We start from the raw sequence: 17,509 nt of genomic DNA on the forward strand, positions 1-17,509 counted from the left end.
CACTCTCCTGTTAACCTGAGCCAGTCACCACAGCTCGTAAGTCTGGAGGTTGACAATTCCAACACCTGACCCAGCTACAGGGCGGGAAGCTTGTGCAGAAGGGAACTGGAAAGGAGCAGGACCTCAGCCCAAGCAAGTAAGAGTACAGAGCCTCGAGCTGCCCTCCCCTACTCTCTCCCTGACCAGAACAGACACCACCCGGAGGCACTCCCTCCCGCCCCCTCAGCCAGCAGCAGCGACCCTCCTCCCGGTTCCACCTTTCCAGAGCACTTAAAGCTGGCAGACAGTCCTGTACTCGGTCGGGGTGAAAGTCAAGTCGCTTCTTCACCCATGACTCTGCACCTCTGGTGCAGCCCACAGCTCGCCACCTTCAGGCCTCCTGGTAGGCAGCTGCCACACTGTCTGCAGGGCTCTGGGCCAGGTGCTGCCCTGAGAGGGTCCCGCTGATGTTGTGGATGGCACCGTAGGTCTGCTGCTGCTGGGGGGACAGGGCTGTTTTCTCTGAGGCCAAGCCGTTCAGAATCCGGGGCACGTAGGGCTGCAAGCAAATAGGGGCATGAGTGCTTAGGTGGGGTGGGCGTGAGATTCCAGACCCCATTTCTCCCCACTGCCCCTCGCGCCGCCCTGCAGAAGGACATAAACAACGCTTTTAAAGGACACATAAAGAAAAACAGCATCGACTTAGGACAGCAGGACTCCAAATCTGCCAGCTGCAGACCGTCCTAGCAGCCAGAGCTACTAGGAAGATACAGAAGACACAACCACTCATGTAATTCTCAGGATCGTAGAGGAAGCACGCCTATTTCTCAGAGGAAACAAAGCTTCCTGGTGCAGGGAAGTTCTCACTCTCTTTAAGAAACCAATCTGTCTGCACAGAACAGGCTTAGGATGCTATTGTGGAGTTCTGGAAAGCTGAAGGAATCTGTCCATCCCAGGCTTCAGCTGCCAACTCCAGGAGAAGCCCTGCTCTCTTCATCAGACCCAGGCAGAGAAAGAGGGTTTCTATCACCCACGGGCCCTGCCTCTTCCCTGGTCTGCAGGCACACCCATAGGTGTCTGGGTAATGAATCTGAGAACCTTCTCCTGGCGGCTGGTTAAGGACAGATACTGACAGTGCCTGACACCTGGGAGGCAGCCACTGACAGACACTGCTACTGAGGACCCCTCCCTCCCTCCCTCCCTCCCAAGGAAGGCTAGTGGTCACAGCTGTGAGACTCAGTGGCTCCATGATCCTTTCACAGCCCCAGCCTAGGAGCAGGACCCTGGAGGCCAGAGGTAGGGAGACGCAGGGAGGACGTGAGACCCGGAACTCTGCTTCAAAGCAGGGGCAACGTTCATTTGATGAATTCAAAGGGGAGGGAGTTTGATACCCTGTTGGTGCCTAGCAGGGGACCGCACACAGGCAGGTACTGAGGAAACACGATAAAGCTTCCTCAAACCACAGGGCCTGGTGAAATCCTTCAGTAGAGGCACAAACTCACCAAACATTAAATATGCAAAAAAGGAAAGTGAGCAGGGAACTGAAACCATGGGGGGTGGGGACATCCCCCACATTGTGATAACATGCCCAGAGGGACTGGGGCTTCCTTCTCCAATGACATTAGTTCAGAAACTTGCCTGCCACCTGCTCAAGGGAACTCTCTCTCAACAAGAGATGCTCAAAGTCTAAGTTTTGCTAGGCCCATCTGGGGGGGGCTGTCGAGAGCGCTCGGTGCTGAGGTAACCATAACTTACTGTGAACGGTGCAGGCGGGGGGGCCTCTGCCTCGCTTCCTTTGTCACTTGACAATTCTTCTGTCTGCAGATAACAGCAAAAATAAATGATAAACAAAACCTATCTAACAAAACCGATCTAAACAAAACCGATCTTCCTGAACTAACACCCTCCAAACAAACAGACTATCAACATGCAGAAAAACAGTACCAGCTGGCACTGGGCTCCCAGCCACAGCCCCAGAGAGGATGGGGGCAGTGCAGGGAGCAGGGCAGGGTGGGGGAGGGGAGTACATGCTGCACTCCACTGCCCACGTCTTCCCCATGGGTAAATATAATCTGGAGAAGGCGGTGGGTGTGCTGAGAATGTGAAGACGGGGAGGAGGGGTGAAGAGTGAGCCCTCCTCTTCCGGGGTCCTGGCTGGGCAGCATGAGGGAAGGGTCCTTTACCTTATAGTTCAGAGGGCTGAGATGTTTGAAGCACCCAAAGCACGTATAGCCAAGGCAGACCAGGATGGTGAACAGCACCACCAGGAAGGTGAACAAGGTAAGAGGGGCCTTCAGACCTGGGGACAGGGAACGTCAGCCTGGGAAGGGTGCCACACCTGGCGCAGGAAGCATGTGTGACATCTCTCTCAGGCAGAGAAAGAAGACAAGGCATGAGGCGGCATCCCCACCCCAGCATCGGGTAAGGTGTCTTCTGTGCTTCATAGGAGCACAGAAGAATGCCAGGGAACAGCTGGCACTCCCTAGTCAGACTGCTGTTAAAGGCTCAGCAAGTCAATGTCAATTTGCCAGCTTCCTTGCTTGGTCAGTCCCTCCAGTATTCACTGTCCTGGGTCTGGTGAAATGGAGCACCCCTATACCATGCCCCCCCGACCACCGCCACCCAGGTAAGACAGTGTCACACATTTCTTCTGCCTTTTTCTTCTTCTAAAGAGTGTCAATTTTCTCTCCTGCATGTTCCCACTTCCTCCACACTGTGAGGTGTGAGGGCCTGGACCCATCACCACCCCAAAGAACAACCTAGACCAGATCCCCATCTCCAGTGGTTCAGCCCCTCCAGAGCCAACAAAGGGACCGTCATCTCTCTAAGGCTGTCTGGGGCAACTGACCTGGTCTTTCCCAGATTACACTTATGCTCTGGCTAGCTTAGGGGCTGGGTTGTCAACACTGCACCCAACCGACCCTCAGCCTGGGTACCACCTTCTGTTTGGATACCAAGTTGATGCTATTAAAACAGTGAGGGATTTGACCGGCTGCCTCCACACACACCCAGCTCCCTCTGCCAGGTTTAAGGGGCCCTCACCCAGGCGCACGAAGGAGAAGAAGTAGAGCCAAAAGAGGCACAGGATGGGAGCAGCCAATGCCTGGTTCACAGCTGCAAAGTGGATCCGCTTCTCCAGCTTGGCTGGGAGGTAGACAAAGTAGAGGTTGTGCCGGTCCACCATGTGTTTGAGCAGGATGTAGATGAGGCCTGTTGAGGCAAGGCTGTGAGCTAGGGACCTCTGCCCCTTTCCCTCTGAGGGTAACTGTTTGCTCATGGTATTCCTGGGGTGCTTGGCAGAATCAAGCTTCCACTTACCCTGGGGCCAGCATGAGGGCTACTCACCAAATGGTGCAATGATGGGGCAGGTGATGCTGAAGGCCATGATGACGGTGAAGACACACAGCATCCATGCGTACATAGCTCCAAACTCATATTCAAAGGCCTGGTTCTGAGAGGAGGTAATGGGGAGCTCACAGGCTTATTTCACCCCAAGCCCTCCTCCAAATACTCTGGGTGGGGAGGGGAGAGCAGGGTAGAGAAGCACTTTGGAAATGGGAGACTCACGGCCACTCTCACTCTTTGAGGCCCTCTGCCCTCCTCAGCCTGCTCCATTTCCCTCAGCTCATGCTCAGACCTCCCAAGGAACAGTGACTCATGCTTTGCTAGTTTTCTCCAGTTTGAATCCTGTCTACCCAACAGGATTGTGAGCCCCTGGGGGCAGAGAAGGTGCATCTGAAGATAGACTGCGGAGTGATTCCCCACAGATGTTGGCATCAAGTCCAGCATCAGCCCTGAATCTTCCAGCCACATCTCCTGAGCTAAGTGCTTAACCTCCCTATGGCCCAGTCTGTGATTTATAAAGTAGGGGGACCTGTAATGCCAATCTCATAGGAGGTTCTGTGCCCCTCCAACTTTCCCCAGTGGCAAAAGAGAATAAAAGAACCAACTGCACACCACCCGCTCACAAAATCTTGGAGTGAATGCCACAAGTCCAAAATGTTATAACATCTGTGCTAATTAAGAATTTATGTAAATGGGGTCTCCGTGGTGGCACAAGAGTTAAAGTCTCAGCGCTATCAAGCTATCACCAGCCACTGCGGCATGAGTTCAATCCCCAGCCAGGGAGCTACCCATATGGTGCAGCAGACCTCTCCGGTCTCACCACCGCTCCCCTCAGCAGTGTATTTCAGTAGATCTGCCTGTTCTGCTCCCCACTCTGTCTCCAGTGAATCATCTCACCCCCACACCTCTGGCCTACACGCCAGTTCTGTATGCATAAATAAATAAATCTTTAAAAAAAATTTATGCAAATAGATGCCCATGGAAAAGGAATGTGTTTAGTTGTGTGTGTGTGTGTGTGTGTGTGTGTGTGTGGATAAAATGTAAAAGTCTGAACTCTCCCTACAATCTGTGAGCTAGAGTGGGGGATTATGAAGGCACACCCCATTCTCACACAGCTCCCCAAAGCAGCAGCCTGTGCCTGTGTGGAGAATGCTTGGCACAATGCCTGGTGCTCACACGCAGGAGGGCAAATGGCTATAATAGGGAAGCTCCAGGGGGAGTCAGAGGCCACCTGCCCCTCCAGCCTGTACCTGCTTGACGTTCCTGCGGTCAGCTGCTGTCTTGGCCATGATCATGCGGAAGGTGTAGAGGATGAGGCCTGGCAGCCGAAGCATCTCCATGCCATTGCCTATGAAGGCCGAGGCGATGATGTAGTTCACAAAGAAAGCACCCTGGTCAGGCAGGAAGACACACCTGGGGAACCAGGCCAGGTATGTGAGCTGAGAGCCTGGAGAGCCTCCGTTCTTCCCCCCAGAGGGAGAGAGGGCGCTTGGATCCCTCCATTCAGTACACACATGTGCAGCACGCATCTGTACCATGCACTGTTCTAGGCACCGAGAATGAAGCTAACCCCCTGTCGCTGCTCTTATGAAGGTGACATCCTTATTGGGGGGACACAAAGAAATACACTGTATACTGGGATGCTAAGAGGAAAACAAAGCATCTGGGATGAGGTTTACTATGTTGCGTAGGGTGGTCAGAGAAGCCTTTCAAATTCGATGATATTTGTGCAGATGTGGAAGAGTAAAGAGTCTCTGAGAAGCCTGCGAGGAGAGCATTCTAAGCAGAGATGACACATAATAGCCCCCAAATGTTCATGCATGGCATGGCAGCAGATTGAGGGGTGGGGAACAGAAGAGAAGACCAGGGAGTAGGGCAGCATATAGCCAGAAGGGGTGGGGGGCTGGGTCTGACTGTGGTGAGGGTTCCAGGGACAGGGGGTCACACAGGTGGGTACTGTGTGCTCCATTTGCAACGAGGGCAAACATGGTAGAGTGGTGAGCATGGTCAGATCCTGGATCTGTCTATGGTAGAGAGAGAGCTGCCCAGGTTTACTGAAGGACTGGGTGTGGGATATGAGGGTAAGAGTGGAAACAAGAAGAACCCCAAGATTTTTTGCCAGAGCAACCAGAGAAAGAGAGTCATGGTAGGGGACATTTCAGGGAGTAGTAGATTTGGAGATGAAAGTCTGGGAGTCTGGTTTCAGGCAGGTATAGTCTGAGATGCCCACAGAAATACAGGAGGGCCTTCGGCAGGCAGTAGGATATTGGGAGGCAGGGGCTGGAGTTAAAAGTATAGACATCGTCAGTGTTTCCATTCATACTTAAGCGCTATAGACACTGGGTCCAGCTGAGGTCACCGAGACAGGAATATGGGTAGAGGATGGGGCCTGAGTCCTCGGGCAGCTGATGTCTGGAGCTTGGTGATGCAGAACACACCAACAAAGCTGAGGGGGAGTGGGGGAGGGGGAGAATTACAGGGAGATGGGGTCCTCAGGACTCAGTGAAGAGTGTTTCAAGGAGGAAGGTAAGATGAGTGTGTGAGATGTTGCTGACAGATGGCCTAGGATGAGGACTGACGGCTCACACTGGATCTGGCAATCTGGAAGTCACTGTCAACCTAGACAAGGGCAGCTTGGTCATGTGTGTCTGTGACTGCCAGCTCCCGAGTCTGCAGCTTACCCAGCAAGAACTCATTTAAAATAATTCACTCTCTCCTTCCAGGTAAGCACTGCCAGACCTTGCTGTGCGTTTGGAAAAGCCCTGAACCTCAGGATCTATGTTAGGACCTAATGTGTCGCACAGCAGGGGCTAAGGTTAAACCCCAGCTATGTCAGGATTAGCTGAATACGGGGCAAGTTTTTCACTGTACCATGGTAGTATGTTGTAAAGGAGAAATGAGGAAAAAAAAAACATTAAGCATTTAGCATGTGCCTTCCTAAATAATAGGTATTATTGAAATCTTGCTATTTGGGACAACATGAATAGAAACTTGAGGGGATTATGCTAAGTGGAAATAAGTCAGAAGGAGAAAGACAAACACAGGATGATTTTACTCACATGTGGAATACAGAGAAACAAAGGGACAGATAAAACCAAACCAAAACAGAAATCTGACTGCAGAATTGAGGCTACTATAGGGGATGGGACGGGTGGGGAGTATGGTGGGGGCAGGGGGAATGCCAATAGAGTTTGTGGGAAATTCTGGGTGCTTTGGTGGTGGGTATGGTGTGGTAACAAACATCTGAAGAGGTGTGACCCTAACGATAGCCCTAAATCATATACAGTGTTGTAAACCAACACGATCTCAATAAAAAACAATACAATTTAAAAATATATATGTGTATTACTATTAAGTGGGTGTGGTACTAACTTGACATACAAACAAGGACACACATCAGCAATAAATGTAACTCCATTCTCCTGGCAAAAATGATTCCCAGATCAGACAGTTGTTTCTGGTTGCAATGTTTAAACAGTATTTTCCTGCCCTCCCCTGCCCCAGGCACCATTGAGACCAGCAGCTCCTTCTTCCCAGGAGGCTCTTTCTCAGTAAGTAGGTTTCAAAGAATGAGTGAGACTATCATTAATTGAGTTTGGCCTAAAAGATTAACCACATTTCTGCACTCAGAGCACAAAGTGGGTCACCTCCCACGGTACGCCCAGCCCAGCCCAGCCCAGCCCAGCCCAGTCCAGCCAGGAACTTGGCAAGGGTGATGGCGATACCCCAGGCCCCAAGGTCTCCAGCAGGAAGGCATCTTCTCTGAAGCACCAGCTACTTCCCCCCAATGCAGCCCCAGCCAGACCACTGTGGGACATTCACCAAGGCATGGTCCCAAACGCAATATGGACTCCAAAAATTAAAAAAAAAATTAAAAAAAAAACTTTTATATGGCTGATACTTACTCCAACCTAATAGAGGCCTCCTCCGAGAAAGTTTTGTCAAAGAGCCACCGGAAAAAAAAATCCAAACTGAAAAACAAATGAATCCCATAAGAATTTATTTCCAACATATCACATGATCACTACACATTTTCAATTTTTATTTGCTCTATAAACAGGCCAAATTTCAAGATTTACTCTCTAAGATGTCACTTACTACAATGTAATTTATCAAGACCTGCAATTACAGAAATGTCTCTTCCTTGAGATGAACAAAGCCAAAATTAGACTCTCCTAAGTGGAAGGTTATGATAAATTTTGATTACAAACTTTAAAAAAATAATCTTTTTTAATTTTTAAGAAAAAAGTCCTCCAAGAGCATCAATGCACCAGCACAGTCGCCTCTAAGTGGGCTCACAGGCTGAAAGGCTGTTAAGGATGTGCATCTACTCCCAAACCATTTCCATTCTGTGGACAGAGTTCTCCAGATATGACCTTGATTCTGAATTTAGAGCAGGAGGTGGTGATTACCTGGTGAGGCCAAGGGAGGGCAGAATGAGCACCATGAAGATCAAGAATATGTAGACCTTGGTCATCATGATCCGGTTTTCCCCTGACCTGCGGGAAGTCAGAGGTGAGCACCACAGTCCCCCAACTGCTCCAGGTGCCTCTAGTCAGTCCCCATTGACCAGGGGTGGGGGGGTGGGGGTGTCAGACACACTTTCAGGAGAGGGAACTACAACTCCCGGCACTCACTTGGTCCAGTGGGACTCCAGCAACGTAGAGTAATAGACGATGGTGGGGAGCAGGGCCGAGAAGGACCAGAGGAGAAGAGTGGGGAAGAATTGGCTGATGATTGGGTTCTAGGAAACAAGAGACACAGTAGGCAAGAGGCTGGGGGCCACAGGCTCTGAGATCATGACTGTTGGGGGCTCAGGTATCCTTGACTCTCAGAACTAACGTTGCACCTGGTACAAGGTAGGTATTCCATAATGTTGGCTTAATAGACAATTATAGCACCTTATACAGTTGACTAGAACAACAGTTTGAACTGTATGAGTCCACTTATATGCAAATTTTTTTTTCATTAAATACAGTTGGTCTCCATATACATGAGTTCTGCATCATGGACTCAACTCAACTTTGAATGTTGGTTGGCCGATGCAACGCACGCAGAACCAGGAATAAGGGGGCTGGCTGTAGGGCTTAGTCATCCAAGAATTCAGTGGGGAGTGGGGGAGGTTCTAAAGTCAATCTCCCAAGGATATCAAGGTATGACTGTGACTATAGTTAAGCTGTGGGGGGAACAAAAGGTATACACAGATTTTCAACCATGTGGGAGGTGAGACAGGGGGAGTATCTCTAACCTTTGAGTTGTTTAAGAGTAAACTGTACCTGTACAGCTCTTTAGAGCAAAGAAAGCAATTTCACATACAGCAGTACTCCACTTGTCTTACTGACCAGATAAATAACTTCTCAGTTCCCTACAGAAAACCAATCACTGATACCAAGGGAAGATTGAATGCTGAGGCCAGGGCCCCTCCCCAGGTGGCCTGCCCACCCAGCCTTAGCTGTACTAGGACTGCGTGGTGCTTCTGCCCAAACCCAGCTATACCAGTTGTACTTACTGTGATTACATGATTTGATTAAATTATTCCTTTCTCTGATTAAGTGGGCATATAAAAAGAAAAATTCTTTGAAAACTATTTGGATACTTCAAAAGATTTGACAAAAGCTAATTACTAAAACATTCTTGAATTAGAAAGAGTAAACTGACTGAAAAAGCAGAGGGAAATGATATCTAGAATGACTTTGGAAGTATCTTTAAATTCTAGAACAGGGGCCTCCCTGATAGCACAGGAGGTTAAGTTGCAGAACTATGAAGCTATTCGCAGCCACTTAAGCACAAATTTGATCCCTGGCCAGGGAGCTACCCACATGGCGCAGCAGACTTCTTCTGACTCACCCACTGCTCCCCTCAGCAGTGTATTTCAGTAGATCTGCCTGTTCTGCTCCCCACTCTGCCTCTGGTGAATCCTCTCACCCCCCACACCTCTGGCCTGTACCCCAGTTCTTGTATGCATAAATAAATAAATTCCAGAACTGGAATCACAGACAATGAAGGGTGTGATTTATATAAAATAGAAAAAGGGAAGCTCTATAATCAGCAGGCCCATCCTTAAAAGAACAGACCTGGATCATGTATCAAAAGATTGGCAAAGCAATGAATATTTACATGCTTAAAATTCAAACAGAACTGCTCAATGTAGTTTTGTGTATTTTTATTATTTATCAAGTCAGAAGAGACCTTCACTGCACATCAGATCATCTGACCATTATTCTAGCAGTCCCACAGGCATGTAATGTGGCACGTAGTTGCCCAGCTAGAGGATGAAAAATCAAGGCTCAGAATTCACCTGCTTGGGAATGGCAAAGGGAGAACCTCTGGTCCAGCATGCTTCCCCAGGACTGACCGATAGCCAAGGTGGAATAGGAAAAAAAAGAGCTATAGGGTGATAATTCCACAAAGCCAATTATGGGAAACCAACTTCTTTGTAGGTAGATGCCAATTTAGGGTGCACTTAGCTATTATAAATCCCTTGAAGTTGTTTTATTTTCCTTGAAAAATTTCAAGTCATTCATTACCTATCTAAAGCAAATGACCTTATTACAAGATTATCAGGAAGGGCTTCCCTGGTGGCGCAAGGGGTTAAGGAATCCACAGCCTCTGTAGCAAGAGTTCAATCCCCGGCCAGCCAGGGAGCAACCCACATGGTGCAGCAGCCCTCTCCTGTTGCTGCTCCCCTCAGCAGTGTATTTCATTCAGTCTACCTGTTCTGTTCCCCACTATGTCTCTGGTGGCTCCTCTCGCCCCCCACATCTCTGGCCTGTACCCCAGCTCTTGTATGCATAAATAAATAAATCTTTTAAAAAAAAAAGATTATCAGAAACATAAAAGAAGTAACTCATTCCTGATCCTGCCACCCCATTCCACAAAGCTCTTTTCATTTCTTCCTGTCCACTCCCTGTATCTTTCATCCAACATATGCATCGCTGGCACAGACCTATAGCCACTGCTTAGAAACAGGAAATAAACAGCTTTATTTCCTGCTTTTATTATAAACCCCTCCATCTGCCACAAAGATAATGTAATTTTTTAAAGGATGCTTAACATTTGGTCAGACTGAATATACCTCATTCAACTCAAATGACTGCTACTGAACATGTAGATTGATTCCAAAAGCAATATATGTCTACAAAACATATGTACTTATGTATGTGTATGTATCACCCACTTTTCAAAGTTTTCAAAGTTTGCATGATACCACTTCACTTTTATGAAAGATCTATACTATTTCGTAATTTTACTAAAAGAAATCTGAAGAAGTTTCATTTTTAATAACCAAGGTTTCATTTTTATGTCACAAAGCAAAAATAACATTCAATTTTGCAGTAGCCGGTCTAGAGGTAGCACATGATGCAAACAGCAAGAGTAGCACCACCCAGCTGCCTCCCCCAGAACTACCTCACTCACATTTATCACATCATGTCTGCTTTTGCTGTGTGTCATTTTAGCTTTCATATGCTATTTGGTATGTTTTAGGAACTGGAAATTCCAAAAAAAAATTCCATATAAATTAATGGTAATTGCTTCTTTGCTTTGAATCATATTGGCTTATGAAAATTTTTGTGTTCTCCTCTACTCTCAGATAGCGAGGGAAACCTGCATGATATCACTACAAAGATATTGTAATAAATACAAATATGCCCGCACACTAGGAAAGACATGAATAGAACAACATGGACTCCTGGCTCAATGCTCCCCATATTCCTTATCCCCATTCCTTCCCCACACACCATACCCTCTCATTGGCAGCCCTCCTGAAACAGGCCTTGCAGAATGGTGACTCACATTCAGCGCATGGATGGGTTTGGTGACATTGAATTTGTCCATGGTGGACAGGATGATGGAGGGTGTAGTCAGGAAAAAGAGCACCACGAAGAGAGTAAAATTGATGCCCAACCACTGGAACCACCAGCGTAAGCCCTGGACAGAGAGGTTCTTCCTGCAGAGGGAAGGACACAGAGGGGAGAGGCTCATCTCCCAGGTTCAGCTGCCTAAACACCAATGGTGCCTCAGTTCAGGCATATCCGAAGGCCAAGAGATAAGCCTGCCATCTCTAGCTGAGGTCTCATTTCTACCTCAGGAGTACAGGCAAGTTCTGTGCACTGACCTTCAGTGATAGGAAGATCAAATTTTGGGTCCCTGTGAGTTCTGAGGGAAAACAGATTATTCACTGATAACACGCCACCCCACCTTGAGTGAGGTGCCATGAGCACCTAAGCTAATCAAACAAGTGCTGACATGGCATTTCCCAGGCATGTCTACAAAGCTTGATGACTATTCTTTCAAGTGGGGTGCTGGCTGGAGTGCAAGGTAGAGGGAACAGGGGCCATAGACACACAGGGCCAAATGGAACTGCCTTGGCCTCCCATTCTCACCAAGAACAGACATACAAACCATTGCCAAGTACAGAAAGGTCTATGAACCCAAGAGCAGAACTGTCAGCGGCTGCCCAGTGGAAACAAGCTCTCTAAGTTTGCTCTGGACAAGAGCTAGCCAGGCTGCCAGTGGTGCCCACGTCTCTGCAGGGCTGCCTTCCCCGCCTCCGCCTCCCCAACCCCAGCACCATGCTTTAGGCTTGATGAGGGCTCTGGAGCATGGCTTAGCTCACCAGCATGTGACCAGGCTGAAGAGGTGGCTGACACTTGACCTAAGGCTACAGTGTCCAGTACCGCAGCCGTAAGTCACATGTGGCTCCTGAGCACTAAAACGTGGTTGGTGCAAATCAAGATAGCCAGAAGTCTCAAACACACACCGGCTTTCAAAGCCCCCCGAGTATGAAAAGGAGAGTTAAATATCTCAATTAAAAAAAATTATCATTTTGAAATAATATTTTGGATATGTAGGAAGAGATAGAGTTTAAATTGATTTCAACCATTTACCTCTTTAATGTGACTACATAGAAGTATAAAACTACATATGTATGTAGCTCACTAATATTCCTACTAGATACCACAGATGCCAGAAGGTAGCAGTGGAGAATGGACACAGAGAACCACCCACCCCAGGCCCATAGGGGTGCAGAGTAGTGCTGGCTCACACCTGTGCTCAGGTGATGGGGCAGCCCCCACCTGGCACCAGCACCGGGGCTCTTTCCCGCCCCTTCACCCTGGGGGCTCACCAGCAGATGTCCTCGGGGTAAGTGGCAAAGTCGACATTCCACTTGGAGGTGCAGAGCTCTCTGCTGTGGGAGGATGGCTGGGGCTCACCTTTGCACCGAAGCCCCTGACACTTGCAGGCGTTGAAGTCTTTCAGGATGCTACCAGAGAATGCATAAGGGTCAGCGCCCAGACCACTCGGCTACCATGGACATATATGTCAATGGAAACCGAGCAGGACTGGGAGGCATGTAGCACAAGCCCTTGGTTTTCTTACTAATTTATTTTAACTGATGCTATGAAAGACAGGCATCTCCCAGTCAGGCTTTGTGCCGCCATCTGACTCTTGCTCCCCAGCCACTTGCGCTGTCCCAACACTCAGCTCCTCCTTAGGGGCACCCCCTCCATCCTGCCCAGGAAGCCGGAGCACCTGTCACATCCTGCTGCAAGTGCATAGCCTGCCCATTCTGTGCCCTCACTTCTTCCTCAATAGACCAGTCTGCTTGGGGCCTAGTCCCGTTCTGACTCTGGGATTTCCCTCCTCAGGATTCCCACCTCAACATTCTCCATCTCCATGGTTCCCACTCTTCCCCCCTCCAGAAAGAACCCACCAAGTGTCCCACTCTTGTCTCAGGACACCCCTCCTCTGTCCTCTGGCCTCCTCTAGGCCCAGTCAAGGTCTGTGGGGCACATCCAGAAGACTGTTCCCACAGCCCACAGCACCCAAGGCTGAGGAAGGGCCACTTGCTTGGCCACCTCCTTTCTGCATCTCTCTCCTGCCATGCTCAAGGCAAGGTGACCCCGGATACCAAGCATACAAGCACTTTATGAACTAGAGCCCCATGCCGAGGTGCACTAGGAAGACCCCATCCCCAGGGCTAGTCTCCCCACCCAGTGAGTTCCCTGTGCATTTGTGGGGAGATGGAAGTCCATAAGCAGAAAATGTAGGACAGAGTCAATGGGGCCTCTAGGGCAGTGGGTCAGGCCACATGGACCCAGAAGGGGCTCAGCGTGTGACCTATATTCGAATATCACAAAACAGCAACTAGGCCACCAAGAAAATGAGTGTGGATGGCTGCACATGCCCCTCACCCCACCACCCACATAACCAGAGGGGCAAGAAAGTGCCACAGACAAATTCCAGAGAGGATGACTCTGCAGTGTGCATCTCCAGCCACGAGGCACAAGTTATCTAGCGGGGGATAAGGGAGCCATCCAAGAAAGGACCTGGCAGGGTCAACACTCACAAGGTGGCCATGGACTTCTCCTGGAAGGTGACAAAGGCCATCCCCAGGGGTTGGTACTGGACCCTGCATTCCTCCTCTGTCATCCTCTCCATCAGCCTGTCCTTCATTCGCGTGTAGTAAGAGATGGCGTCCTCCTACAAGAGGACACATCCCTCATCATGATGTGACCCTGTGCAGGCATCAGGGGGACCCCAGTGCCTGTTCTCTCATGGAGGATGTGGGCTCTCACCCACTCACACCCCTGCACTTCACAGCAGCAGAAGTGGCCGCAGGGCTTGGGGTTGATGAAGGTCCGCTGGCCTGTCTTCGTCTGCAGATTGGTGTAATAGGTCAGGCTCTTCTCAGTCTTGTTTCTGCAGTGGGGGGAGTCGGGGACAAACTTCAGACTCACAGTCCTGTGGTATGGACCCTACACCCCTATCTGACTGTCTGTCACCCCCAGACCCAGAAGTCCAGTTCTCTGAACAGGACGAGGGCAGAGCCCCCTCCCCCCACCCTTGCCAGGTGGGGCAGCCAAGGCCAACAGGAACAGAAGGTGGCACCTTAGAGGGGTAGGTGTCAAACCCCATGGAAGGCGCACCTGCAGCTTCCCTTACCTCTCCGTGCACAGGTAAATCAGCTTGGCCACATTGTAACATAACTGAACCTCCACCACCTCACACGTGGGATAGGCGTCCCTGTGCCCAGAATGGGCCGGAGGCAAAAGACAGGCATTGGAAAAAGAGAACCCCCTAGGAGAGAGACCCCAAAGGTGGCAGAGCACTCACCCGTGTCCGCAGAGACCTCTTTTCTTTTACCAAAGGGGAGAATTTTGAAATTTAATACAAAGAGGTCTTTTTTAAAATACATATTTCTTTTTTTTTAGATTTATTTATGCATACAAGAACTGGGGTACAGGCCAGAGATGCAGAGGGTAGTGGGGAGGGGGCAGTAAGAGGATTTACCAGAGACAGAGTGGGGAAAGAGAACAGCCAGACAGACTGAAACATACTGCTGAGGAGAGCAGCAGGTGAATCAGGAGAGGTCTGCTGCACTATGTGGGTCACTCCCTGGCTGGCCAGGGAATTGAACTCATGCTGCAGTGGCTGCACACAGCTTCACAGGTTGTGTCTTAACCCCCTGCGCCACCAGGGAGGTCCCCAAAGAGGTCTTTTTTAATAGCATGAAAGTACCTGCCTGAAACTGACAAGTCTATACCAATTTGGCTTTAAATCAGCTGGCACTTCTCATGGGGAAAGTAACACTATCTGCTGTCCCCTCAACACCGCCCCCCATGTTCTGGGTCATATCTACCTCAGATCATCACTGAAATCCTATTCAGTTTGTGACTTATTTTGAAGGGTATGGGCTTTTTAAATCTAATGAAAGCAAAGGACCCTCAGTCCAGAAAATGTCTACACACAGGTAACAATAACAGCAACATACTTATAAGTGCGTTCTATCTGTATTTACTGCTGGCCAGGTACTATCAGAGTTTTAACTCATTTAATTCTCTAAGGATAACCTGTAAGGTTTTATCCTCATTTTACAGGTGAGAATAAGGATCCGAGACATTAAAGACTGCCCAAGGTCACACAGCCAGTGAATGTGTGAGCCAGGATGTGAATCCAGGCAGCCCAACTCCAGGGCCCACGCCACAGCCACTATGTGATGCTCGCTCGCCGTATACACACAATGAACCTACAGCTCCCAGAATCCCTGGGCCATGGAAATCCCCACCCACAATGCACCAGGCACTGTTCTAGGTACTGGGGATAGAGCCTGGCTGAGTTTGTATTTTAGTGAGACAACCCAGACACGTGTCAGTCATTCAATTAATTGAGAAGCCAATTTCAGGTCCAAGAAGGCTCTGAAGAAGAGAAACCCAGCGCAAGCACCACGGCTACAGGGCAGTCACACATCACTGGGTGCAGGCGTCACTTTGCAACAGCGTCTGCTCCATGTTTCCTCCCCAAAGAGGAGAAAGTATGATTCATCATTTGTATGGACATGAAGGTACTTTTCCCTCCCTGAAATCATACATTAAGTGGAATTATTATTTCCAAATGGTGTCGAGGAAGCACTTTGGGGCCCTCATTCAAGAAATAGAGAAAAGAATTATTCCACCATCCAATGTTTCTATGCAAAAAAAAAAAAAAAAAAAAAACTTGAGTTGCTGAAGAGGTTAATAAATTTTAAGCATTCATTTCATGGTTCTGTTTATACTAATAATTTACTTAACAAGTGTTCCTCATAAATACTGCAGCTAGACATTAGCCAGCCCCTAGTCCACACTACAAATCCGTGGCTACTGAACAGGTGAGGCCTGCATACAGAAGAAACCTCTGCTCCCAGCCCAGGTTCAAGCCCTCCAATCCCGGGGCCTAGGAGGCTTCCTGGGCAGCTGACCCCCTTTGCTGGTGCCCCCTTTCCTGCACCCATGCCAGAGTGCACAGGCGCACCCTTCATCCAGCCTCCACCTCAGGAACCCTTGCTGCAGGTGGTCAGTGGGAGCTGCCAGAGGGAGGGGCTAGAAGACAGCTCGGGGAGAGCTGTGTGAGGACAGCCTCTGGACACAGTGCTTTCTCAAGAGACACTTGCTGGGTGGATGACAAACCAGTGAATGCTCAGAGGGCCCCAGGCCCCTCCAATTCTAGGGCTAGCTCTGTCTCATGTACTCATATTCTGCTAAGCTGATGCCTGGGAACCCCGGGTGAATCACTTTCTTTTCACATGTGTTCTCAGTATTTTTATTTGCACCCACACCCTGGCCAGGACTCTGACAGTTGCCAGGAGCACCCATGGCTGCTTGTCAAGGTCACCCCAGTTCTCAGCCCTTCCATAGCACTAGCACATAGCAGCGATTTGATACTTATCGGGCAGGGCCAGGTCCTTCTCAGATGTCACCTGGGTGCCCAGTGGAAGAAGGGGGTTCACTAAGACACATGACTCACAGAACTGTGCTAGTCCTATCTGGGTGGGGGTTTTATTCCCCTTCCCCTCTCACAGCCCTCCTTACCGGAAGTGGTTCTCCACAGTCTCCTTCTTGGCATCTCTGGGGAGTCCTGTGATAAACAGGGTTCTCTTTACCTGCCGGAGAAAGACATGGGAGATGTCACCAGGGCAAGCCAGTCTGCCAGGGACCCAGATTTTCCATGCTTTTCAGCTTCTAGAAAGAAAGCAAAGGGACCTCAGAAGGCTCTGTGTTCCTTGTGCCTGGGAGAGCCCCACAGCAGGCTATTTACACAGTGTCTCTTCCAGACTGTTCAAAAACACATTCCAAAGCAATTCTGCAAGTCTCCTCTACATGACAGGAGACTGAGAAAGAACCCAGAGGGTAAATGACTCAAATGGTGTCACACAGCTGATCAGAGGAGGACCCAGGCATAGGGCCAAGAACAGCAGGTCCCCAAATGACGTCCTTCTAATCAACCTTTTTTCATAATAATGACAAAAATAATCCTGGTCTATGAGAACCTGGCTTCATTATACATTATTTTTGCTTTAAGTTAGTTTCTAAGAATGTTAAGTAAGAACTAAGGGTAATAGAAAACTCCCCCTGCTTTTACCAAGCTGTGGGTTTCAAAGAGAGAGCGGTCTTCTCTCAATCTGACTTCATGGAAGCTAGTTAGAATAAGTAACTACAAATCTAAACCCCACAAACCTCAGGGTTAGTTGGCAGAATAGGCAGGAAATATCTAAGTGCTGCAACAATTTATCAGAAAAAGAAAACAGTGCATGCTAACTTCGAGCAGAAAGAGATAAGCCAGATTCCGCAGAGACCCCTCCTTAAAGCTCCCTGCCTTTGTGGCCTGTGGACAAAACCCGGGGTGCCTCTCTGGCTCCCACCTGAAA

The 17,509-nt window shown here is 49.1% G+C and overlaps 1 protein-coding gene across 1 annotated transcript in view; it reads right to left on the reverse strand.

Annotated features, from left to right (window-relative positions):
- Positions 1-370: 370 nt before the first annotated feature.
- TMEM63A (transmembrane protein 63A) overlaps positions 371-17,509 on the reverse strand; it is a gene marked incomplete at both ends in the record, with an annotated part of 28,316 nt that continues 11,177 nt past the window's right edge. The window contains 15 exons of the mRNA XM_084253799.1: positions 371-538; positions 1,735-1,797; positions 2,163-2,278; positions 3,022-3,189; positions 3,325-3,430; positions 4,575-4,737; positions 7,230-7,295; positions 7,737-7,823; positions 7,962-8,068; positions 11,119-11,272; positions 12,452-12,589; positions 13,676-13,809; positions 13,905-14,028; positions 14,272-14,352; positions 16,674-16,744. Of these exons, the coding sequence (XP_084109925.1) occupies positions 371-538; positions 1,735-1,797; positions 2,163-2,278; positions 3,022-3,189; positions 3,325-3,430; positions 4,575-4,737; positions 7,230-7,295; positions 7,737-7,823; positions 7,962-8,068; positions 11,119-11,272; positions 12,452-12,589; positions 13,676-13,809; positions 13,905-14,028; positions 14,272-14,352; positions 16,674-16,744 (1,746 nt within the window). The remainder of the gene's footprint in view (positions 539-1,734; positions 1,798-2,162; positions 2,279-3,021; positions 3,190-3,324; positions 3,431-4,574; positions 4,738-7,229; positions 7,296-7,736; positions 7,824-7,961; positions 8,069-11,118; positions 11,273-12,451; positions 12,590-13,675; positions 13,810-13,904; positions 14,029-14,271; positions 14,353-16,673; positions 16,745-17,509) is intronic.

This window comes from Talpa europaea (genome assembly GCF_964194135.1).
Source record: "Talpa europaea genome assembly, chromosome: 14".
Lineage (NCBI taxonomy): Eukaryota > Metazoa > Chordata > Mammalia > Eulipotyphla > Talpidae > Talpa > Talpa europaea.